The sequence below is a fragment of the Carettochelys insculpta genome, chromosome 11, assembly GCF_033958435.1.
Source record: "Carettochelys insculpta isolate YL-2023 chromosome 11, ASM3395843v1, whole genome shotgun sequence".
NCBI classification, from domain to species: domain Eukaryota; kingdom Metazoa; phylum Chordata; order Testudines; family Carettochelyidae; genus Carettochelys; species Carettochelys insculpta.
The window spans coordinates 49571755-49594322 of record NC_134147.1 but is presented as its reverse complement, the minus strand read 5'-3'; the positions used below and the strand labels follow the sequence as shown (position 1 = coordinate 49594322).

Sequence of the window (22568 nt, the reverse complement as noted above, 5' to 3'; positions counted from 1 at the left end):
TGGTAGATTTTGCCACGCGATACCCAGAAGCAGTGGCCTTGACCTCTATCGATGCTGACACCGTGGCAGATGCACTGCTGTCCATTTTCAGCAGAGTGGGGTTCCCCAGGGAGGTCCTCACAGATCAGGGGTCCAACTTCATGTCGGCCCTACTGCAAAGCTTGTGGGACAAGTGTGGGGTCCGGCACACCTGCGCCACAGCCTACCACCCGCAGACCAATGGGCTAGTGGAGAGGTTCAATGGGACTCTGAAGCAGATGCTGAGAACCTTCATGAATCAATACCCCCATGACTGGGACAAGTACTTACCCCACCTGCTGTTTGCATACAGGGAGGTGCCCCAGGAATCCATGGGGTTCTCCCCGTTTGAGCTGCTGTACGGAAGGAGGGTACGGGGACCCTTGGACTTGCTCAGAGAAGAGTGGGAGGGGACGGCCTCTCCTGAAGGGGAGTCAGTGGTACAGTATGTACTGACCTTCCGGGAAAAACTCACCGAGCTCATGGGCCTGGCCAGGGAGAACCTCTCCATGGCCCAAAGGAAGCAAAAGGTCTGGTATGACCGTAACGCCAGGGCCCGAGCCTATGCCACCGGGGACCAAGTGATGGTCCTTGTACCTGTGCGGCGGAACAAGCTGCAAGCGGCCTGGGATGGGCCCTTGAAGGTTGTCAAACAGCTAAATGACGTGAATTATGTGGTGGAACTGTCAAACCAGGCCCACAGCCACCGGGTCTATCATGTGAACATGATGAAACCTTACTGGGACAGACAGAACTTGGTGCTGGCCGTGTGCAGACACTGGGAGGGGCAGGGGGATGATCCCTTGGTGGATTTACTCACAAGGACTGGAGCCGACTCCTTGCTGGAGTCTATTCCCCTCTCAGACCAGCTGACCCCTGCCCAGCAGACGGAGATCAAGGAGGTGCTGCATTCGCATCAACAGCTGTTCTCGGACAGACCCGGATGCACTAACCTGGCTGTCCACCGAATAGAGACAGGCACCCACGCCCCTATCAAGTGTGTGCCATTCAGAGCCACAGGGAGGACGGCTCAGGACATAGAGCGGGAGGTTGAAGACATGCTGGCTCTGGGGGTGATCCAACCCTCGTCCAGCCCCTGGGCCTCTCCCGTGGTGTTAGTCCCTAAAAAAGATGGGTCTGTTCGGTTTTGTGTGGACTATCGCAAGCTTAACGCTATCACTGTATCGGACGCCTACCCCATGCCCAGGCCTGATGACCTTTTAGACAAGCTGGGGGGAGCCCGTTACCTCACCACCATAGACCTCACCAAGGGGTACTGGCAAGTGCCATTAGACCAAGATGCCCGGCTGAAGTCGGCTTTCATCACTCCTGTGGGGCTCTACGAGTTCCTGGTCCTGCCCTCTGGCCTCAAGGGGGCACCCGCTACCTTCCAGCGTCTGGTGGACCAGCTACTGAAAGGGATGGAGAGCTTTGCCCTGGCTTACATGGACGACATTTGCATCTTCAGCCAGACGTGGGAGGACCATGTGTCCCAACTCGAGCAGGTGCTGGACCGACTCCAGAAGGCTGGGCTGACTATCAAGGCAGGGAAGTGCAAGGTGGGAATGGCTGAGGTGACCTACCTGGGCCACAAGGTGGGCAGCGGCTGCTTAAAGCCAGAGCCAGCTAAAGTGGAGGCTGTCAGAGATTGGCCAACACCCCAGACTAAGAAACAGGTCCAGGCCTTCACTGGGATGGCGGGGTACTACCGGAGGTTTGTGCCCCACTTTAGCTCCATCGCAGCCCCCCTCACGGAGCTGTGTAAGAAGGGAAAGCCTGACAAGGTGGTCTGGACCGAGCAGTGCGAAGAGGCCCTCTGCGCGCTGAAGGAGGCTCTGGTCAGGGCCCCAGTGCTGGCAAATCCAGACTTCAACAAGCCCTTCCTGGTGTTCACCGATGCCTCAGACGTGGGGCTGGGGGCGGTGCTAATGCAGGTGACTGACAAAGGGGAGAAACACCCCATCGTGTACCTGAGTAAGAAGCTGCTGCCCCGGGAGCAGAACTACGCGGCTATAGAGAAGGAATGTCTGGCCATGGTGTGGGCGCTGGGGAAGCTGCAGCCGTACCTGTTTGGACGGCGTTTCACCGTGTACACCGATCACTCACCCCTGAACTGGCTGCATCACACGAAAGGGGCCAACGCCAAGCTCCTGCGGTGGAGTCTGCTCCTGCAGGACTACGACGTGGAGGTGGTCCATGTGAAGGGGAACAACAACACCATAGCCGATGCCCTGTCACGCAGGGAGGGCCCCGAACTTCCCCAGGTCACTGGCTAAGTGACCCCGCTCAGTGCGGTCTGGAAGGGGGGAGAGATGTGATGGAGTGGGGGGAGTGCATGTGTGAGTCAGGCTGGATGTCTGAGGCTAGCAGCAGCTCCCAGTGGCTAAGGATGACCCTGGGGCTACAACTGGCAGGTGACACCTCTGCCTGAACAAAGAGCAGGGAGGAGCTGAGAGGGGTTTGAATCGGGGGCGGCAGTTAGAGGCTAGGAAAAGGGAGAGCTGGAAGGCAGCCAGCCTGAGGAGGGGGAAGCTACACCCCAGAGGGGCCCCCCTCGGGGTCTTCTCCCCAGGACAGGTTGGAAGGACGGTCTCTGGCTGCTATGCTGTTGCTTCTGTGAGAAACTGGACATCTGTTGCCTAATAAACCTGCTGTTGTACCTGCTGAGTGAGAGTCTCTCCTGCCAGCGGACGGGGTGCGGTGCAGGGGGACCCCTCAACCCCATCACACTGCCCCCTCCGATTCAAACCCAGCTTGGTGTGATGGAGTGGGGGGAGTGCAAATGCGAGACTCAGGCTGGATGTGAGAGACAAGCGGAACAGCTCCCAGTGGCTAAGGATGACCCTGGGGCTACAACTGGCAGGTAACACCTCTGCCCTGAACAAAGAGGAGGGAGGAGCTGAGCTGAGTTTTTTTTTGAATCGGGGGTGGCAGTTAGAGGCTCGGGGAAGAGGAGCTGGAAGGCAGCCAGCCGGAGGAGGGCGGGAGCTACACCCCAGAGGGGCACCCGTCGGGGTCTTCTCCCCAGGACAGGTTGGAAGGGCTGTCTCTGGCTGCTGTACTGTCACTTCTGTGAGAAACTGGGCATCTGTTGCCTAATAAACCTCCTGTTGTACCTGCTGAGTGAGAGGCACTCCTGCCAGCGGACGGGGTGCAGTGCAGGGGGACCCCGGAACCCCATCACACTTGGCTCCTCCCTCCTCTTTGTTCAGGGCAGAGGTGTTATCTGCCAGCCTAGGTTATAGCCCCAGTGGTAGGCATTCTTCAGTCTGCATAGACTATGGATCACACCCTTTAAAGTTTCAATTGAGGACTGCATTTACAGCGTCTACTGTGACTATGAAGACCCACACGAGAGTGACAGTCCTTGCTGCATCTCCTGCAGATGTAGTGGGTGTCTGGCGAGTCCTTATTGTGCTTTCTGTGCGCTCGCTTCTCCTCTGCTAGCTGTCTGATCTTCATCTCACCCTTCTGAAGGCCCTTGTGTAACCCCTGCCTCCATCTGCTGCGGTCGTCTGCTAGATCTTCCCAGTTGTCCAGCTCGATGTCTACCTCTCTGAGGTCTCTCTTGCAGACATCTTTGTAGTGCAACTGGGGGCGTCTGGGAGGTCTTTTGCCAGAGGCTAGCTCACCATACAGGATGTCTTTTGGGATCCTTCCATCATTCATCCTGTGGACGTGGCCAAGCCAGCGGAGCCGACGCTGCCTGAGAAGGGTGTGCATGGTTGGGATTCCAGCTTGCTCGAGGACAGCGGTGTTGGTCACTCTGTCCTTCCACGATGTTCCAAGGATGCGCCTGAGGCAGTGCAAGTGGAAGACGTTCAGCCTCTTTTCCTGGCGGGCATACAGGGTCCAAGTCTCGCTGCCATAAAGGAGGGTGCTGAGGATGCAGGCTATGTAGACTTCCATTTTGGTGTGAGTGTACAGCTTGTTGTTGTTCCACACTCTCTTGCTGAGTCTGGACAGAGTTGTGGCTGCTTTTCCGATCCTCCTGTTTAGCTCAGTGTCCAACGACAGGGTGTCAGTGATGGTGGACCTGAGGTAAATGAACTCGTGGACGACCTCTAATGTATAGTTGTCAATGCTGATTGATGGGGATTCAGCAACACCCTGACCGAGTACATTTGTCTTCTTTAGGCTGATGGTGAGCCCAAAGTCCTTGCACGCTTTGGAGAACCGATCCAGCAATTTTTGAAGCTGGTCTTCTGTGTGAGACACTACAGCAGGATCGTCTGCGAACAGCATGTCTCTGATGAGGACTTCCCGCACTTTAGACTTAGCTTTCAGCCTTGCAAAGCTAAACAGTTTCCCATCAGATCTTGTGTGCAGCAAGATGCCCTCTGTTGAAGATCCAGAGGCATGCTTCAGGAGGAGTGCGAAGAAGATCCCGAACAATGTCGGCGCAAGGACGCATCCTTGTTTGACGCCGCTCCTGATGCTGAAAACATCCGATAATGTGCCGTAATATTGGATGGTTCCTCTCATGTCTTCGTGGAACGACTGGATCATCTTCAGTAACCGTGGAGGACAGTCTATCTTGTGGAGCAGTTTGAACAGACCATCCCTGCTGACCAAGTCAAAGGCCTTGGTTAGGTCGGTGAAGGCTATGTAGAGTGGCTTCCTCTGCTCCCTGCATTTCTCCTGCAGCTGCCTCAGAGAGAAGACCATGTCAACGGTAGACCTCTCTGCGCGGAATCCGCACTGCAATTCATGGTACACCCTCTCAGCAATCTTCTGGAGTCTGCCAAGGATGATGTGAGCGAACAGTTTACCAGTGACGCTTAGGAGGGAGATTCCACGGTAGCTGTTGCAGTCACTTCTGTCTCCTTTGTTCTTATACAAGGTTATGATGTTAGCATCGCGCATATCCTGTGGAACCTCACCCTCTTTCCAGCACAGGCACAGTAGCTCATGTAGGGGTTCCAGGAGTGTGTCCGCGGCACATTTGATTACCTCTGGTGGTACCATCCTGACCAGGGGCCTTTCCTGCTGCAATGCTGTCGATGGCTTTCTTCAGTTCATCCACAGTCGGTTCTTGATCCAGTTCGTCCATTACTGGTAGGAGCTCGACGGCATCGAGGGCTGCGTCAACCACAACGTTCTCGCGTGAGTACAACTTGGAGTAGTGCTCAACCCAGTGCTCCATCTGTTTGGCTTTGTCAGCGATACTTCGCCAGATTTGGATTTCGGAGGTGCCATCTTGTTCTGGGTGGGTCCTAATGCCTTCCTCATACCCTCGTACATTCCTCTGAGATTACCAGAGTCAGCACTGGTCTGGATGCTGCTGCATAGCTGGAGCCAGTGGTAGTTGGCACAGCGCCTGGCTGTCTGCTGTACTGTTCTTCTGGCCTCTCTAAGCGCTTGCTGGGTACTCTGGCTCGGTGAGCATTTGTACTCCAGGAGTGCAGTGTGCTTCTTTTCAATGACTGGAATCATCTCATCGGAGTTAGCTTCAAACCAGTCGTTCGTGTTTCTAGCTCTTCTTCCAAACACCGACAAGGCCATGTTGTAAACTGTATCCCTCAGATGTTGCCATTTGGATGTCGCATCGGCGCCCCCAGGGCTGCTGCGCAGATTTTCCTGGAGGGTCTCTCTGAACTTTTCAGCTTTCTCCGAGTTTGCCGTCTTTCTGGCGTCAATGCGGGGCCTTCCAGCAGGTTTAGAGCGGTACAGCTTCTTGGGTCTCAGCTTGAGCTTGGAGCAAACTAGCGAGTGATCTGTATCACAGTCAGCACTATGATAGCTGCGCGTCAGAAGGATGTTTTTGAGGTTATTATGCCTAGTGATGACCACATCTAGTTGATGCCAGTGCTTCGAGCGTGGGTGTCTCCATGGCACTCTGTGCTGTGGCTTCGTTTGGAAGAAGGTGTTTGTGATGCACAGATTGTGGTACGTGCACAGTTCAAGGAGACGCTGTCCATTGTCATTCATTTTTCCCACACCGAAGGGTCCTATGCAGGAAGGCCATGAGGCCCAGTCAGCTCCAACTCTTGCATTGAAGTCACCCAAGATGTACAGTTGTTCACGAGCAGGTATTTGTGCTACAGCAGCACTAAGCATGTCGCAGAACTTGTCTTTTACTTCTGGTGTGGCGTACAGGGTTGGGGCATAAGCGCTGATCAGGTGGACGGGACTGGCAATTCAAGCTTGCTTGCTGGAATGTGCGGACCATGCTGACCGGCTTGACTGAAGATCTTCAGGCCATCAGTGACACCCGCAAGACCGCTGTCATCAACGAGGAACTGAAGAGGCTCCGAGCTGATATCGCTGCACTGCAAGAGACGCGACTCGCAGATTCGGGGTCTCTAAAGGAAAAGGACGACACCTTTTCCCGGCGGGGTGACGCCGGAGAAGAGCCCAGGGAGCAGGGTGTTGGCTTTGCCCTCAGCAACCCCCTCCTGCAGATGGTGGGATTAGTCACGGGCGGATCGGAAAGACTCTTCGGATCTCGGTTCAGGTTGGAGCCCCGGGGTCACCCTTAGCCGCGGGAGCTGCTCTGCTTGTCTCCCACATCCAGCCTGCGTCCCGCACACGCACCCCGGCTCCAACACAGCCCGGCAGGGGGCGGGGCTGTGCCATGGGGGGTGTGAACGGGGGCTCGGCCGGCAGGAGGCGGAGTGAGGGGCGGGGCGAGAGGTGGGGCTGTGCCCGGCAGGGGGCGGGGCTGTGCCATGGGGGGTGTGAACGGGGGCTCGGCCGGCAGGAGGCGGAGTGAGGGGCGGGGCGAGGGGCGGGGCTGTGCCCGGCGGGGGGCGGGGCTGTGCCATGGGGGGTGTGAACGGGGGCTCGGCCGGCAGGAGGCGGAGTGAGGGGCGGGGCGAGGGGCGGGGCTGTGCCCGGCAGGGGGCGGGGCTGTGCCATGGGGGGTGTGAACGGGGGCTCGGCCGGCAGGAGGCGGAGTGAGGGGCGGGGCGAGGGGCGGGGCTGTGCCCGGCAGGGGGCGGGGCTGTGCCATGGGGGGTGTGAACGGGGGCTCGGCCGGCAGGAGGTGGAGTGAGGGGCGGGGCGAGGGGCGGGGCTGTGCCCGGCAGGGGGCGGGGCTGTGCCATGGGGGGGTGTGAACGGGGGCTCGGCCGGCAGGAGGCGGAGTGAGGGGCGGGGCGAGGGGCGGGGCTGTGCCCGGCAGGGGGCGGGGCTGTGCCATGGGGGGTGTGAACGGGGGCTCGGCCGGCAGGAGGCGGAGTGAGGGCGGGGCGAGGGGTGGGGCTGTGCCCAGCAGGGGGCGGGGCTGTGCCATGGGGGGTGTGAATGGGGGCTCGGCCGGCAGGAGGCGGAGTGAGGGGCGGGGCCTGGCCGCAGGAGCCAATGGCGGCCCTTTCTGTCCCGCGGGGGGGCTCTGCACCCCCGTTAACAGGTGCAGCCTGCGCAGAGCGCGCTGATTGGCTGCGAGTTGCTGGGTGACGTCACCGCGCAGGGCTGCCGCCATTGGCGAAGCGTGAGGGCGGCGGGGAGCGGCCGGCTGCAGCCTGGGCCGCTGCGCGCGGGGAGGGGCCGTCCCGTCCCGTCCCGCTCCGCTCCGCTCCGCTCCGCTCCCGCGGGACCCCGCCCCCCCCATGGCGCTGCCCCTCCCGCTCCCGCTCCCGCTCCCGCTCCCGCCGCTGCTGCTGCTGCTGCTGCTGGGTCCCGCCCGGCCCGAGCCCTGCAGCACCTGCCGGGGCCTCGCCAGCAGCTTCCGCCAGGTGCGCGGCGTGCCGGGGCCAGGGAGGTTTGGGGGGGCTGGCGCGGGGCGTTGGGGGGAGGTGGTGTGGGGGGGATTAGTGCCGGGGGGATGGATTGGTGCTGGGGGCCAGGGAGGTTTGGGGGGGCTGGCGCGGGGCGTTGGGGGGAGGTGGTGTGGGGGGGATTAGTGTTGGGGGGATGGATTGGTGCCGGGGGCCAGGGAGGTTTGGGGGGGCTGGCGCGGGGTGTTGGGGGGAGGTGGTGTGGGGGGGATTGGTGCTGGGGGCCAGGGAGGTTTGGGGGGGCTGGCGCGGGGCGTTGGGGGGAGGTGGTGTGGGGGGGATTAGTGCCGGGGGGATGGATTGGTGCCGGGGGCCAGGGAGGTTTGGGGGGGCTGGCGCGGGGCGTTGGGGGGAGGTGGTGTGGGGGGGATTAGTGCCGGGGGGATGGATTGGCGCCGGGGCCAGGGAGGTTTGGGGGGGCTGGCGCGGGGCGTTGGGGGGAGGTGGTGTGGGGGGGATTGGTGCTGGGGGGATGGATTGGTGCCGGGGGCCAGGGAGGTTTGGGGGGGCTGGCGCGGGGCGTTGGGGGGAGGTGGTGTGGGGGGGATTAGTGCCGGGGGGATGGATTGGTGCTGGGGGCCAGGGAGGTTTGGGGGGGCTGGCGCGGGGCGTTGGGGGGAGGTGGTGTGGGGGGGATTAGTGTTGGGGGGATGGATTGGTGCCGGGGGCCAGGGAGGTTTGGGGGGGCTGGCGTGGGGTGTTGGGGGGAGGTGGTGTGGGGGGGATTGGTGCTGGGGGCCAGGGAGGTTTGGGGGGGCTGGCGCGGGGCGTTGGGGGGAGGTGGTGTGGGGGGGATTAGTGCCGGGGGGATGGATTGGTGCCGGGGGCCAGGGAGGTTTGGGGGGGCTGGCGCGGGGCGTTGGGGGGAGGTGGTGTGGGGGGGATTGGTGCCGGGGGCCAGGGAGGTTTGGGGGGGCTGGTGCGGGGCGTTGGGGGGAGGTGGTGTGGGGGGGATTGGTGCTGGGGGCCAGGGAGGTTTGGGGGGGCTGGCGCGGGGCGTTGGGGGGAGGTGGTGTGGGGGGGATTAGTGCCGGGGGGATGGATTGGCGCCGGGGGCCAGGGAGGTTTGGGGGGGCTGGCGCGGGGTGTTGGGGGGAGGTGGTGTGGGGGGGATTAGTGTCGGGGGGATGGATTGGAGCCAGGGGCCAGGGAGGTTTGGGGGGGCTGGCACGGGGCGTTGGGGGGAGGTGGTGTGCGGGGGATTGGTGCTGGGGGGATTGGTGCCGGGGGCCAGGGAGGTTTGGGGGGGCTGGCGTGGGTTGGGGCGTTGGGGGGAGGTGGTGTGGAGGGGATTAGTGCTGGGGGGATGGATTGGCGTTGGGGGGAGGTGGTGTGGGGGAATTGGTGCTGGGGGGATGGATTGGAGCCGGGGGCCAGGGAGGTTTGGGGGGGGCTGGCGCGGGGCATTGGGGGGAGGTGGTGTGGGGGGGATTAGTGCTGGGGGGATGGATTGGTGCCAGGGGCCAGGGAGGTTTGGGGGGGGCTGGCGCGGGGCATTGGGGGGAGGTGGTGTGGGAGGGATTAGTGCTGGGGGGATTGGTGCCGGGGGCCAGGGAGGTTTGGGGGGGCTGGCGCGGGGCGTTGGGGGGAGGTGGTGTGGGGGGGATTGGTGCTGGGGGGATGGATTGGCGCCGGGGGCCAGGGAGGTTTGGGGGGGCTGGCGCGGGGCGTTGGGGGGAGGTGGTGTGGGGGGGATTGGTGCTGGGGGGATGGATTGGCGCCGGGGGCCAGGGAGGTTTGGGGGGGCTGGCGCGGGGCGTTGGGGGGAGGTGGTGTGGGGGGGATTGGTGCTGGGGGGATGGATTGGCGCCGGGGGCCAGGGAGGTTTGGGGGGGGCTGGCGCGGGGCGTTGGGGGGAGGAGGTGTGGGGGGGATTGGTGCTGGGGGGATGGATTGGCGCCGGGGGCCAGGGAGGTTTGGGGGGGCTGGCGCGGGGCGTTGGGGGGAGGTGGTGTGGGGGGGATTGGTGCTGGGGGGATGGATTGGTGCCGGGGGCCAGGGAGGTTTGGGGGGGCTGGCGCGGGGCGTTGGGGGGAGGTGGTGTGGGGGGGATTGGTGCTGGGGGCCAGGGAGGTTTGGGGGGGCTGGCGCGGGGCGTTGGGGGGAGGTGGTGTGGGGGGGATTAGTGCCGGGGGGATGGATTGGCGCCGGGGGCCAGGGAGGTTTGGGGGGGCTGGCGCGGGGCGTTGGGGGGAGGTGGTGTGGGGGGGATTGGTGCTGGGGGGATGGATTGGTGCCGGGGGCCAGGGAGGTTTGGGGGGGCTGGCGCGGGGCGTTGGGGGGAGGTGGTGTGGGGGGGATTGGTGCTGGGGGCCAGGGAGGTTTGGGGGGGCTGGCGCGGGGCGTTGGGGGGAGGTGGTGTGGGGGGGATTAGTGTTGGGGGGATGGATTGGTGCCGGGGGCCAGGGAGGTTTGGGGGGGCTGGCGCGGGGCGTTGGGTGGAGGTGGTGTGGGGGGGATTGGTGCTGGGGGGATGGATTGGCGCCGGGGGCCAGGGAGGTTTGGGGGGGCTGGCGCGGGGCGTTGGGGGGAGGTGGTGTGGGGGGGATTAGTGCCGGGGGGATGGATTGGCGCCGGGGGCCAGGGAGGTTTGGGGGGGCTGGCGCGGGGCGTTGGGGGGAGGTGGTGTGGGGGGGATTGGTGCTGGGGGGATGGATTGGCGCCGGGGGCCAGGGAGGTTTGGGGGGGCTGGCGCGGGGCGTTGGGGGGAGGTGGTGTGCGGGGGATTGGTGCTGGGGGGATTGGTGCCGGGGGCCAGGGAGGTTTGGGGGGGCTGGCGTGGGTTGGGGCGTTGGGGGGAGGTGGTGTGGAGGGGATTAGTGCTGGGGGGATGGATTGGCGTTGGGGGGAGGTGGTGTGGGGGAATTGGTGCTGGGGGGATGGATTGGAGCCGGGGGCCAGGGAGGTTTGGGGGGGCTGGCGGGGGGCGTTGGGGGGAGGTGGTGTGGGGGAGATTGGTGCTGGGGGATTGGCGCCGGGGGCCAGGGAGGTTTGGGGGGGGCTGGCGCGGGGCATTGGGGGGAGGTGGTGTGGGGGGGATTAGTGCTGGGGGGATGGATTGGTGCCGGGGGCCAGGGAGGTTTGGGGGGGGCTGGCGCGGGGCATTGGGGGGAGGTGGTGTGGGAGGGATTAGTGCTGGGGGGATTGGTGCCGGGGGCCAGGGAGGTTTGGGGGGGCTGGCGCGGGGCGTTGGGGGGAGGTGGTGTGGGGGGGATTAGTGCCGGGGGGATGGATTGGCACCGGGGGCCAGGGAGGTTTGGGGGGGCTGGCGCGGGGCGTTGGGGGGAGGTGGTGTGGGGGGGATTAGTGTTGGGGGGATGGATTGGTGCCGGGGGCCAGGGAGGTTTGGGGGGGCTGGCGCGGGGCGTTGGGGGGAGGTGGTGTGGGGGGGATTGGTGCTGGGGGCCAGGGAGGTTTGGGGGGGCTGGCGCGGGGCGTTGGGGGGAGGTGGTGTGGGGGGGATTAGTGCCGGGGGGATGGATTGGTGCCGGGGGCCAGGGAGGTTTGGGGGGGCTGGCGCGGGGCGTTGGGGGGAGGTGGTGTGGGGGGGATTGGTGCCGGGGGCCAGGGAGGTTTGGGGGGGCTGGTGCGGGGTGTTGGGGGGAGGTGGTGTGGGGGGGATTGGTGCTGGGGGCCAGGGAGGTTTGGGGGGGCTGGCGCGGGGCGTTGGGGGGAGGTGGTGTGGGGGGGATTAGTGCCGGGGGGATGGATTGGCGCCGGGGGCCAGGGAGGTTTGGGGGGGCTGGCGCGGGGTGTTGGGGGGAGGTGGTGTGGGGGGGATTAGTGTCGGGGGGATGGATTGGAGCCGGGGGCCAGGGAGGTTTGGGGGGGCTGGCGCGGGGCGTTGGGGGGAGGTGGTGTGCGGGGGATTGGTGCTGGGGGGATTGGTGCCGGGGGCCAGGGAGGTTTGGGGGGGCTGGCGTGGGTTGGGGCGTTGGGGGGAGGTGGTGTGGAGGGGATTAGTGCTGGGGGGATGGATTGGCGTTGGGGGGAGGTGGTGTGGGGGAATTGGTGCTGGGGGGATGGATTGGAGCCGGGGGCCAGGGAGGTTTGGGGGCGCTGGCGGGGGGCGTTGGGGGGAGGTGGTGTGGGGGAGATTGGTGCTGGGGGATTGGCGCCGGGGGCCAGGGAGGTTTGGGGGGGGCTGGCGCGGGGCATTGGGGGGAGGTGGTGTGGGGGGGATTAGTGCTGGGGGGATGGATTGGTGCCGGGGGCCAGGGAGGTTTGGGGGGGGCTGGCGCGGGGCATTGGGGGGAGGTGGTGTGGGAGGGATTAGTGCTGGGGGGATTGGTGCCGGGGGCCAGGGAGGTTTGGGGGGGCTGGCGCGGGGCGTTGGGGGGAGGTGGTGTGGGGGGGATTAGTGCCGGGGGGATGGATTGGCGCCGGGGGCCAGGGAGGTTTGGGGGGCTGGCGCGGGGCGTTGGGGGGAGGTGGTGTGGGGGGGATTGGTGCTGGGGGCCAGGGAGGTTTGGGGGGGCTGGCGCGGGGCATTGGGGGGAGGTGGTGTGGGGGGGATTAGTGCCGGGGGGATGGATTGGCGCCGGGGGCCAGGGAGGTTTGGGGGGGCTGGCGCGGGGCGTTGGGGGGAGGAGGTGTGGGGGGGATTGGTGCTGGGGGGATGGATTGGCGCCGGGGGCCAGGGAGGTTTGGGGGGGCTGGCGCGGGGCGTTGGGGGGAGGTGGTGTGGGGGGGATTGGTGCTGGAGGCCAGGGAGGTTTGGGGGGGCTGGCGCGGGGCGTTGGGGGGAGGTGGTGTGGGGGGGATTGGTGCTGGGGGCCAGGGAGGTTTGGGGGGGCTGGCGCGGGGCGTTGGGGGGAGGTGGTGTGGGGGGGATTAGTGCCGGGGGGATGGATTGGTGCCGGGGGCCAGGGAGGTTTGGGGGGGCTGGTCCAGGGCGTTGGGGGGAGGTGGTGTGGGGGGGATTGGTGCTGGGGGCCAGGGAGGTTTGGGGGGGCTGGCGCGGGGCGTTGGGGGGAGGTGGTGTGGGGGGGATTAGTGCCGGGGGGATGGATTGGCGCCGGGGGCCAGGGAGGTTTGGGGGGGCTGGCGCGGGGTGTTGGGGGGAGGTGGTGTGGGGGGGATTAGTGTCGGGGGGATGGATTGGAGCCGGGGGCCAGGGAGGTTTGGGGGGGCTGGCGCGGGGCGTTGGGGGGAGGTGGTGTGCGGGGGATTGGTGCTGGGGGGATTGGTGCCGGGGGCCAGGGAGGTTTGGGGGGGCTGGCGTGGGTTGGGGCGTTGGGGGGAGGTGGTGTGGAGGGGATTAGTGCTGGGGGGATGGATTGGCGTTGGGGGGAGGTGGTGTGGGGGAATTGGTGCTGGGGGGATGGATTGGAGCCGGGGGCCAGGGAGGTTTGGGGGGGCTGGCGGGGGGCGTTGGGGGGAGGTGGTGTGGGGGAGATTGGTGCTGGGGGATTGGCGCCGGGGGCCAGGGAGGTTTGGGGGGGGCTGGCGCGGGGCATTGGGGGGAGGTGGTGTGGGGGGGATTAGTGCTGGGGGGATGGATTGGTGCCGGGGGCCAGGGAGGTTTGGGGGGGGCTGGCGCGGGGCATTGGGGGGAGGTGGTGTGGGAGGGATTAGTGCTGGGGGGATTGGCGCCGGGGGCCAGGGAGGTTTGGGGGGGGCTGGCGCGGGGCGTTGGGGGGAGGTGGTGTGGGGGGGATTAGTGCCGGGGGGATGGATTGGCGCCGGGGGCCAGGGAGGTTTGGGGGGGCTGGCGCGGGGCGTTGGGGGGAGGTGGTGTGGGGGGGATTGGTGCTGGGGGGATGGATTGGTGCCGGGGGCCAGGGAGGTTTGGGGGGGCTGGCGTGGGGCGTTGGGGGGAGGTGGTGTGGGAGGGATTAGTGCCGGGGGGATTGGTGCCGGGGGCCAGGGAGGTTTGGGGGGGCTGGCGTGGGGCGTTGGGGGGAGGTGGTGTGGGGGGGATTAGTGCCGGGGGGATTGGCGCCGGGGGCCAGGGAGGTTTGGGGGGGCTGGCGTGGGGCGTTGGGGGGAGGTGGCGTGGGGGGGATTAGTGCCGGGGGGATTGGTGCCGGGGGCCAGGGAGGTTTGGGGGGGCTGGCGTGGGGCTTTGGGGGGGCTGCCGCTGCTGCAGGCCCCATGCTGTGCCTGCCCCCCCGGCAGGGCCTGGAGCGGACACGGCGGGAGAGCTTTGGCGGCGGGAATGCGGCCTGGGAGGAGGAGAAGCTGGCCAAGTACGCGCACAGGTGAGCAGCGGGCGCCGGTGCATGAGCTCGGACCCAGGGGGGTGGGGGGACCTCGGCCCTGCTGTGTGCGGGGAGCGTGGGGGGGACCTCGGCCTCCAACCCCCCACGGCATCGTGGCCAATGGGAGCTGTGGGGCAGTGCCAGCCAGTGCAGGGCCACAGGGAGCCCCGCCGCTGAGCCCCGCCCCGCCCCTTTCCTCCCTGGTCCCGTGTGCTCCCACTTCCTCCTGTCTCCCAGCCAGACCTCCTGCGCCTGGCCATGCCCCACCTTCCAGCCCGCTTCGGCCAGTCTCCAGCTCCCCCTGGCCACCCAGCCGCCTCCCACCCAACTCTCCCGCCCACGTTTTTCTTCCTTGTGTGGAATAAACGTTGTTGCGCACACCGAGTGGCAGGCGGACGTGCACCACCTCCAGCAGCACCTGCTGCCGCCTGTGGGCACTTTGCCCATCAGCCGGGCGGCCCCAGAGCCCATCCTGGTCAGCTGTGCAGGCACTCGGTGTACAGGGAACACTGCCCCTGCCCAGACCCTCCCATCCCCGAGCACGCTGCTGCATCCTACCTGTGGTCCTTGGCAGTGCCTGCCCGCCCTCCCACACGCCAAGCCCCAGGGCTGGGTGCGAGGGGAGCCTTGGCACCCCAAGGGGTGCGAGTGAGGCGAGCATCTCGGCTGGGGGCCGCGTCAGAGAGGGGTTATTCTGCTGTTCGCTTCCTCTGTCCATCCTCCCCGCGGTGCCACAGGAGGCTCCTGGCGGCTGGGCTGGCGCAGGCAGCGGGAGGGAGTCCCACCTGCCCCTGCGATCTTAGGAAGAGTCACAGCCCTTCGGCCCTCGTGTAGGCCCCAGGGTGCTGAGATGTGCCGTCCTCCTGCGACCCCCAAGGAGAATGCTGCGGCTGTGGGGCAGGGGACAGGCCTGGGGGGCCGGTGGCTGCCTCGGGCTGACTCCTGTTCCTCTGCAGTGAGACGCGCCTGCTGGAGGTGCTGGAAAGTGTGTGTGGCAAGTCCGACTTCGCGTGTCACCAGCTGCTGGAGCAGAGTGAGGAGCACGTGGAGAGCTGGTGGTTCCGGGGGTGAGTGGCTGGCAAGGGGCAGGGGCTCTGCTCTGGGCCGGCCCAGGCTGCCCACTGGGTCATGACGTGGGCTCCCCCGTGCAGACCTGCGTGCTGCTGCGTCCAGGCAGCAGGGAGTGGGCGTTGCTCCTGCCCAGGTGTCGCGTCCCTGCCAGTGGAGGTGCCTGAGCAAGGGGCACAGCCAGCCGTGGGGGCAAAGGGCGCGGTGTTTGTGCAGGGCCTGCCCAGCACTGGCTTCCCCTTGGGGGTTGCGGTGTCTCCTGCTCCGTCCCTGTTGCACTTAGAAGAACTGCCCGGGGGGCTTTGGTGGGGGAAGGGCAAAATGCCCAGTTACTGGTGTGAGTCGCCCACTGCACGCCCGGCACACTCCCTCGCACACCCACCTGCCCCCACTGCACGCCCGGCACACTCCCTCGCACACCCACCTGCCCCCACCGCCTCGCCTCGCCGCGCCCCCAGCCAACGTCCTGACCCGGGGGGTCGGTGGGGGTGGGCGGAGCTGGGCGCTGCTGCCGCCATGTGAGACCTGGGATCCCCGTGTGAGAGACCTTAGTGTTACAGGATCCTCGTGCCAGACACCACTGTAGAGCTAAGGTCCCTCCTCACACAGATCGACACCCGCGAGTCATCCCACGCGGATGCAACGCCCTCCGCGCTCTGGGCTGGGTCAGGCCTGGCGCCTGGCAGGGGCTGCCCCCACGCTGCCCCTCCGCCTCGGGGGGGTTTGGCTCCGCTCGCCGAAGAAGGCGCTTGCTTTGACTCCCGAGTGCGTCTGGGCCTCCCCACGGGCCAGGTCTTAGTGCCCTGGCCCGGGTCCTGCCCTGCCCGGGGGGGGGCACCTGCTGGGAGGTGCTGCCTTCCACCGGTGAAGTCAAAGGGCAGAGATCCGTCGGGAGTCTGGTGAGAGAGTTTCTGCTGAAGGGCTTGGTGCAGAGCCCGGAGCTGGCCTGGAGGAAGGCGGGACTATGGCGGCCCTAGGGGGAGGCGGTGACACTGCCGGGTCTCTCTGTAGAAGAAAGCGGTACAGAAACGTTCTCGATCTCTCAGACAGCAGCAGCACCCTGACTTCGTCCAGTGGCTCTGCGTCGACACGCTGGAGCTCTGCTGCCCACCTGGCACCTATGGCCCTGAGTGCCTGCGTGAGTCACCAGCTGCCCAGCCCCCGACCTCTCCGTGGGCAGGCGGGGGCCATGGGCTGGGCTGGGCACCATGGAAGGGATGGGGGAGCAGGTGCCGTGGAGGGGTTGGGACAGGCCACTGTGGCCAGGAACGGGGCTTTGAGGGATGGCCCGTGGGTGGGGGAGGAGGGGCAGAGGGGCAGGTGCTGCTGTGGGGGGGAGGGGGCAGCAGGGGGTGGGTGCCGCTGCGGGGGGGAGGGGGCAGGGGTGGGCACCGTGCCCAGCCTGCCAATCATCCCAGCAGCCTGTCTCCCTGCAGCCTGTGCGGGCGGGCACCAGCAGCCGTGCAGCGGCAATGGGCAGTGCGATGGTGAGGGGACGCGGGTGGGCACTGGCCTCTGCGTGTGCAGCCCGGGCTACGGCGGCCCCTTCTGCGCCGAGTGCGCCGACGGCTACTACGAGGCAGCCAGGAACGAGAGCCACCTGGTATGTGCTGGTACGTAGTGCAGCGGGGCTGGGGCAGGGCTGGGGCTGGCGTGGCACCGGGGGCCAGGCGGGCTGGGCGGGCAGGCTAGGATGGCACCAGGGGCCTCGCGCACCCCATCCCAAGCGCAGCGTGCCAGCGCGGGCGCCTGGCCGGGGCAGGAGGGCCGCCCCAGGAGAGATTGGCAAGGCTGGGCCCGTTCTGCTCGGCTGCGGGACGGCGAGCGCCCTGGAGCGCTGCCTGGAAGGGGTCCGTGCGCCCGACACAAGAGCAATGGGTGGCGGGTTTACAGCGACCCCAAGGAAGCGTTTCCCAGCCAGCCTGAGCAGGTCCCACCTGCGCCCCTTGTGCTGGCCAAGCCCATAAGAGGGTGGAACGGGAACTTGCGAAGTGCGTGGGGCTCGGTGCCTCTGCCAGCAGCTGGCGCAGGGCTCGCTGGGCAGGTCCCTGCTCCGGGGGTGCCTGGCACCTGCAAACGGGCCCTGGGCTGGGTGGGCCTGGCCTGGCCAGTCTCCTGTGAAGAGCTGGTGCTGGGCTGTCCCCGGAGCAGGTGGGAGGTGTCGGCCAGGCCAGGGCGGTACCGTGCACTCTCAGCCTGTGCCGCCTGTCTTGGCAGAGTGCTACCGGGCCTGCGGGCGTTGCCTGGGGCCAGAGGACTCCAGCTGCCTGCGGTGCAAGCGAGGCTGGGTGCTCCATGAGCACAGGTGCATTGGTGAGAACGTAGCTCCTATTGGGGGGCAGGCGGGACACACCCTGGCTGGGGAGGGAGAGGGCAGCAGCAGCCCTGGTCCGTGTCCTCACCTGTGCATGGGCCTTGTGCTCCATTGGGCCCTGGCAGGGCACCCTGGGCCCTTCTCATGGGGTATGAATAGGAGAGGGGCTGCAAAGGGCTGCTGGAGACAGGGCCAGGGCTGGGCAGAGGGCGGAGAGGCTGTGAGGGAGGACGGCGGGCGGGTTCGGGGCTGGGCCCTGGGCGCTGAGGCCGAGGGGGAGGAGGGCGGGCGGGTTCGGGGCTGGGCCCTGGGCGCAGAGGCCGAGGGGGAGGAGGGCGGGCGGGTTCGGGGCTGGGCCCTGGGCGCTGAGGCCGAGGGGGAGGAGGGCGGGCGGGTTCGGGGCTGGGCCCTGGGCGCAGAGGCCGAGGGGGAGGAGGGCGGGCGGGTTCGGGGCTGGGCCCTGGGCGCAGAGGCCGAGGGGGAGGAGGGCGGGCGGGTTCGGGGCTGGGCCCTGGGCGCAGAGGCCGAGCGGAAGGAGGGCGGGCGGGTTCGGGGCTGGGCGTTGGGCTGTGCTCTGACACCCTGAAGTCTTCCCCTCTGCAGACATAGACGAGTGCGGCACGGAGATGGCGCAGTGCGGGGCCAACCAGTTCTGCGTCAATACGGAGGGCTCCTACGAGTGCCGAGGTCGGGGCCGGGGGGGGCCTGTGCACGGGGGTGGGTGCGTGGCTGTGTCTGAGCTGCGCTGCGCTGCTCTGCGGTGGGGGTCCCGGAGCCCAGCGTGTGGGTCTGCGCGCGGTGCCCCAGGGCTGACACGCCATGCTATGGCAGTGGGCATGATGGCAGCTCAGTGCTGCTCGCTCTTACCCCTTCCTTGCCCCGTGGCACTGGGCAGCCCCTGGCACCAGGCAGTTGGGCTGTGGCCAGCATTCCCCATTCACCAGCCGTCTGCGGGTGACCCTTCTTCTGTGCATTGAGGGTGTGAGCGCGCAGCAGATGCTCTCGCCACAGCCGTGGGCACCCCACTCGCTGGGTCTCCGCAGCCGGCTGCGGCACATGGCTTGCGCTCGCTCTGCTGCGGCCGAGCAGGCAGGAGGGGCTCTGGCTGCCCACGGCCGGCTGGGTTGTCCTGGGCCCTGCCGGCCACGTGCTGCAGGCTGCACCCTCAGCCTTTTTCTGCCCCCAGACTGTGCCAAGGCCTGTGTGGGCTGCATGGGTGCTGGGCCTGCCCGCTGCAAGAAGTGCAACAAAGGCTACCAGCGGGACGGAGCCAAATGCCTGGGTGAGTGCCGTGCCGTGCCGTGCCGTGCCGTGCCGTGCGACCCTCAGGGCCCCGGCTCTGATCTGCTCCATCCCCACAGATGTGGATGAGTGCGCCAATGCGCTGGAGCCTGTCTGCATGGGGCCCCATGAGGTCTGCGAGAACACGGATGGAAGCTACCGCTGCGTCTGTGCGGAGCACCATGTCCGCAGGGATGGCGAGTGCGTGGAGGACAAACCCGCCGGTAAGATACTGCAGGGCTCCGAGCCGAGGCCGGCTGCTCCCCATCCACGGGCCTGGAAAGCTCTGGGTGGAAGTGGGGGACAGTGTCGCACATCACCTCCATAATGGTGAACATCAGATTCATTCTGCTTGTGTGGTGGGAAGACAGAGGGAGCTCTGCCCAGCAGTAGGCAGGTTGTGTTTAACTTCAGCAAGGGGCACTGCGTAACAAGTGGGGGCTGAGTTAAAAAGACATAAAAGGCCCAGTGACGCCAGTGAAGTGCACAGAAACTTTTACAGCTAACATAGGAGAGGGTCAGCTTTAAATGTGTGCCCCAAATTAAAACCAACCAACCAAAGAACAAGCCCAGCACCACCAGGGCTAGCTGGCAGTGAAAAGGAAGCACAGAGCGGGAGAAAGTCATTGTTTGAAAAAGTGGAAGTTAAGTCCCAGTGAGGAAAACAAAGCAGCATAAACTGTCAAACACAGCAAAAAGCAGTCAAGTAGCACTTTAAAGACTAGCAAAATGGTTTATTAGGTGAGCTTTCGTGGGACAGACCCACTTCTTCAGACCACAGCCAGCCCAGAACAGACTCAATGTTCTGGGCTGGCTATGGTCTGAAGAAGTGGGTCTGTCCCACAAAAGCTCACCTAATAAACCATTTTGCTAGTCTTTAAAGTGCTACTTGACTGCTTTTTGTTTTGCTAGTGGATAGACTAGCACGGCTTCCTCTCTGTTACTGTCAAACACAGCGTGACGATAGAATTAGCAAGGCCAAAAAAGTACTTGAAGAACAGCTAGTCAAAGACTCAGAAATTAATAGCAAATGTTTCTTAATGGCCATCAGAAGCAGAACACCTGCACAACCAGTGCGGCCACTGGGCAATCGAGAGGGTAACAAAGCAGTCAAGGACGGCAAGACTGCTGCGGAGAAACGGAATGAATTCTTTGTGTCGGTCTTTATGGCTGAGGAGGTGAGGGACAGTCCCAAACACGAGACATTCTTTTTAGGTGACACATCTGAGGGATTGTCCCAGATAGAGGTGTCGTGAGAGGAATTTTAGGAATAACCTGATAACCAGTTACCAGGACGGGGTGGCTATTTACTCTCTCCCAAGAGTTCTGAAGGAACTCTTACGAAACTGCAGAACTACAAATTGGGGTTTGTAGCCTTCGTTTAAATCACCTTTGTTTCCAGATGACTGGGAGATAGCTAATGTGATGCCACCTTTTAGAAAGGGCTCTAGAGGTGATCCTGGCAATTAGAGGCTGCTAAGTCTAACGACTGAGCAAACTGGTTGAAATGATAGTGATGAACAGAATTGGCAGACAACACAGCAGGTGAGCAAACTTTGTTTGTTGGGCCCCGCTTTTCATCCTTGTACCTCCGACCTGTCTAACGTCATCCGCACCAATGGAGACTGTGGTTACGTTAATAGGAGGAGGAAAAAGCCCTTTTGGCGCATGTGAGAAAGTAAGTCTGTACAATGTAAAACCTTCATTAATGGGTGTCTAAATGTGAATACACAGCCATGAAAAGTGACCTATTTCAGCATTGGTAATGCAAGGGAAGACCCGGCAGCTGCTTGTTCTGTGCCGCCCTTATGAAGTTTCATGCCCCCTGAGGAGGGCCATCCCCCCACTTTTTGCACCCCAAAATAGATGAACATGGTTGTGGCGGAAGAGTCTCACGGTTTCTGGAAAGAGAAATCTTGCCTTACTAATTGGCAAGGGTTCCTGGGGGGAGTGGTCCAGCCTGTGGACAAGGGGGAGCTAGTGGATGTAGCCACCTAGATCTGCAGAAAACCTTTGACACAGTCCCTCCCCAGAAGCTCGTCAGGAAATACAGCATCGCGGGCTCCGGGGGAAGAGCGTCTCATGCCTGAGAACTGGTGAAAAGACAGGAAACAAAAGGGAGGAAGAAGTGATCAGTTTTCAGAGGGGAGAGAGTGGTGGCTCCCATGGGCCTATGCTGGGACCCGTCCTATCCAACTGTGATGGAGTGGGGGGAGTGCATGTGTGAGTCAGGCTGGATGTCTGAGGCTAGCAGCAGCTCCCTGTGGCTAAGGATGACCCTGGGGCTACAACTGGCAGGTAACACCTCTGCCCTGAACAAAGAGGAGGGAGGAGCTGTGGTTTTTTTTTTTTGAATCGGGGGCGGCAGTTAGGAAGCTGGGGAAAGAGGAGCTGGAAGGCAGCCAGCTGGAGGAGGGGGAAAGCTACACCCCAGAGGGGCCCCCCTCGGGGTCTTCTCCCCAGGACGGGTTGGAAGGACTGTCTCTGGCTGCTGTGCTGTCGCTTCTGTGAGAAACTGGGCATCTGTCGCCTAATAAACCTCCTGTTGTACCTGCTGAGTGAGAGTCTCTCCTGCCAGCGGACGGGGTGCAGTGCAGGGGGACCCCTGAACCCCATCACACCAACCTAGTTACAGATGAGCTGCAGAAAGGGTTACGTAGGGAGGCTGATACTAAAGGGCTTGAGAGAGTTAAATCCTGAGCAGCTGGAGATGAGTTTCAAACAGGTCTTACAAACCAGGTGCCTGGGCAGCACAATGGCAGCTGAATGCCCAGTTGGGAAGTGCAAAGGCACCTTGGAAAACCCACTCCCACCTGGCTGTGTAAGATGGGGATCTGTGTGAGCTGTTCCCCCACAGGGCTCTGGGAGGCATTGGACGTAGTTCTCTGCGGCAGCCAACCAAGCAACCCAGTGTTGGGAATGGTTAAGAAAGGGCTGGAGCCTAAAACAGGAAAAAGCTCTGTGCACAGGTCCCTGGTGCGCCCACAGCTGGAGCCCTGCAGGGGCCTGGCAGGGGGTGGGGGTATGAGCGAGGGCCGTAGCACTCTGCCTGGGGCAGGGGCAGTGAATAGCCAAGGAACGGTCGCTCCTCCGAGCGCGAGAAGGGGGCTCGCCCCGTGAAAGTCAGAGGCTGGGGCTATAGAAGGAGCAGGGTGAGTGTTGCGCAGGGCAGGGGCAGTGAATAGCCAAGGAACGGTCGCTCCTCCGAGCACGAGAAGGGGGCTCGCCCCGTGAAAGTCAGAGGCTGGGGCTATAGAAGGAGCAGGGTGAGTTTTGTGCGGGTCAGGGGCAGCCTGGGGGGGCTCCTCAGCTTGTGAAGGCCAAGCCTACGGGGGTTCAGAAGGGAGGCAGGCCCCTCGCTGGCAGAGGCCTGGCCACCCTGCCACAGGCTGGGAACGAGTGCCAGGGAGGGAGCGCGGGGTGGTTCCCTGCTCTGCAGGCGCAGTCCGGGGCACTGGGCTGGGGGAGCTCTGGTGGGTCCGGGCTGGGCCTTACCCCCTGCCTGTCCTGCAGATGCCCCGGCCAAGGGTTTCTTCGCCGAGGTGACGGAGGACGAGGTGGTGGTGCTGCAGCAGATGTTCTTTGGCGTGGTGATCTGTGCGCTGGCCACGCTGGCTGCCAAGGGGGACATGGTCTTCACTGCCATCTTCATCGGTGCCGTGGCGGCCATGGCCGGCTACTGGCTCTCCGAGCGCAGCGACCGGCTGCTCGACGGCTTTATGAAGGGCAGATAGTTCCAGGCGGGAAGGCTGGTGTGGCTCGGCCCTCCAGCTCCAGCCTGGGGCCCATTCCTGTGATGGGGAGCAGGGGTGGTTGAGGGGCAGCCCTTGGTGCTAGGGAGGCCAGCACTGAAGGGGAGTGAGTAGGGGACCTCCGGATCTTGCTCGCCCCACAGGGCTGGCTGGTGCAGGGCAGGCCAGGGTCTACTCTCCCCAGGCCCCCACTTGTGCCAGGGCTTGCAGA

At 64.7% G+C, this 22568-nt stretch overlaps 1 protein-coding gene across 4 annotated transcripts; it reads left to right on the top strand.

The window, feature by feature from the left end:
* The first annotated feature begins 7495 nt into the window (after positions 1-7495).
* CRELD1 (CRELD disulfide isomerase 1) lies at positions 7496-22339 on the top strand. 4 transcript variants are annotated; one of them, XM_075005281.1, is made up of 10 exons: positions 7496-7697; positions 13860-13942; positions 14899-15009; positions 16057-16148; positions 16447-16613; positions 17228-17315; positions 17928-18011; positions 18511-18606; positions 18686-18829; positions 22119-22339. In XM_075005281.1, the coding sequence occupies exons 1-10, from the start codon at positions 7572-7574 to the stop codon at positions 22337-22339; spliced, it is 1212 nt and encodes a 403-aa protein (XP_074861382.1). In that variant the 5' UTR covers positions 7496-7571. The 4 variants fall into 4 exon arrangements, with proteins under 4 accessions (XP_074861382.1, XP_074861379.1, XP_074861383.1 ...); XM_075005278.1 differs by having other exon boundaries at positions 17206-17323; XM_075005279.1 differs by having other exon boundaries at positions 7498-7697; positions 16447-16623; positions 17228-17323.
* Positions 22340-22568: the final 229 nt, after the last annotated feature.

What these genes read in the sequence shown, in the direction of transcription:
- CRELD1 (XM_075005278.1), top strand. Translation starts at nt 7,572, where the DNA reads ATGGCGCTGCCCCTCCCGCTCCCGCTCCCGCTCCCGCTCCCGCCGCTG. An exon ending in CTGGCCAAGTACGCGCACAG is followed by an intron (nt 13,943 to 14,898) that starts GTGAGCAGCGGG and finishes GTTCCTCTGCAG; the next exon opens with TGAGACGCGCCTGCTGGAGG. An exon ending in CCAGGAACGAGAGCCACCTG is followed by an intron (nt 16,614 to 17,205) that starts GTATGTGCTGGT and finishes GTGCACTCTCAG; the next exon opens with CCTGTGCCGCCTGTCTTGGC.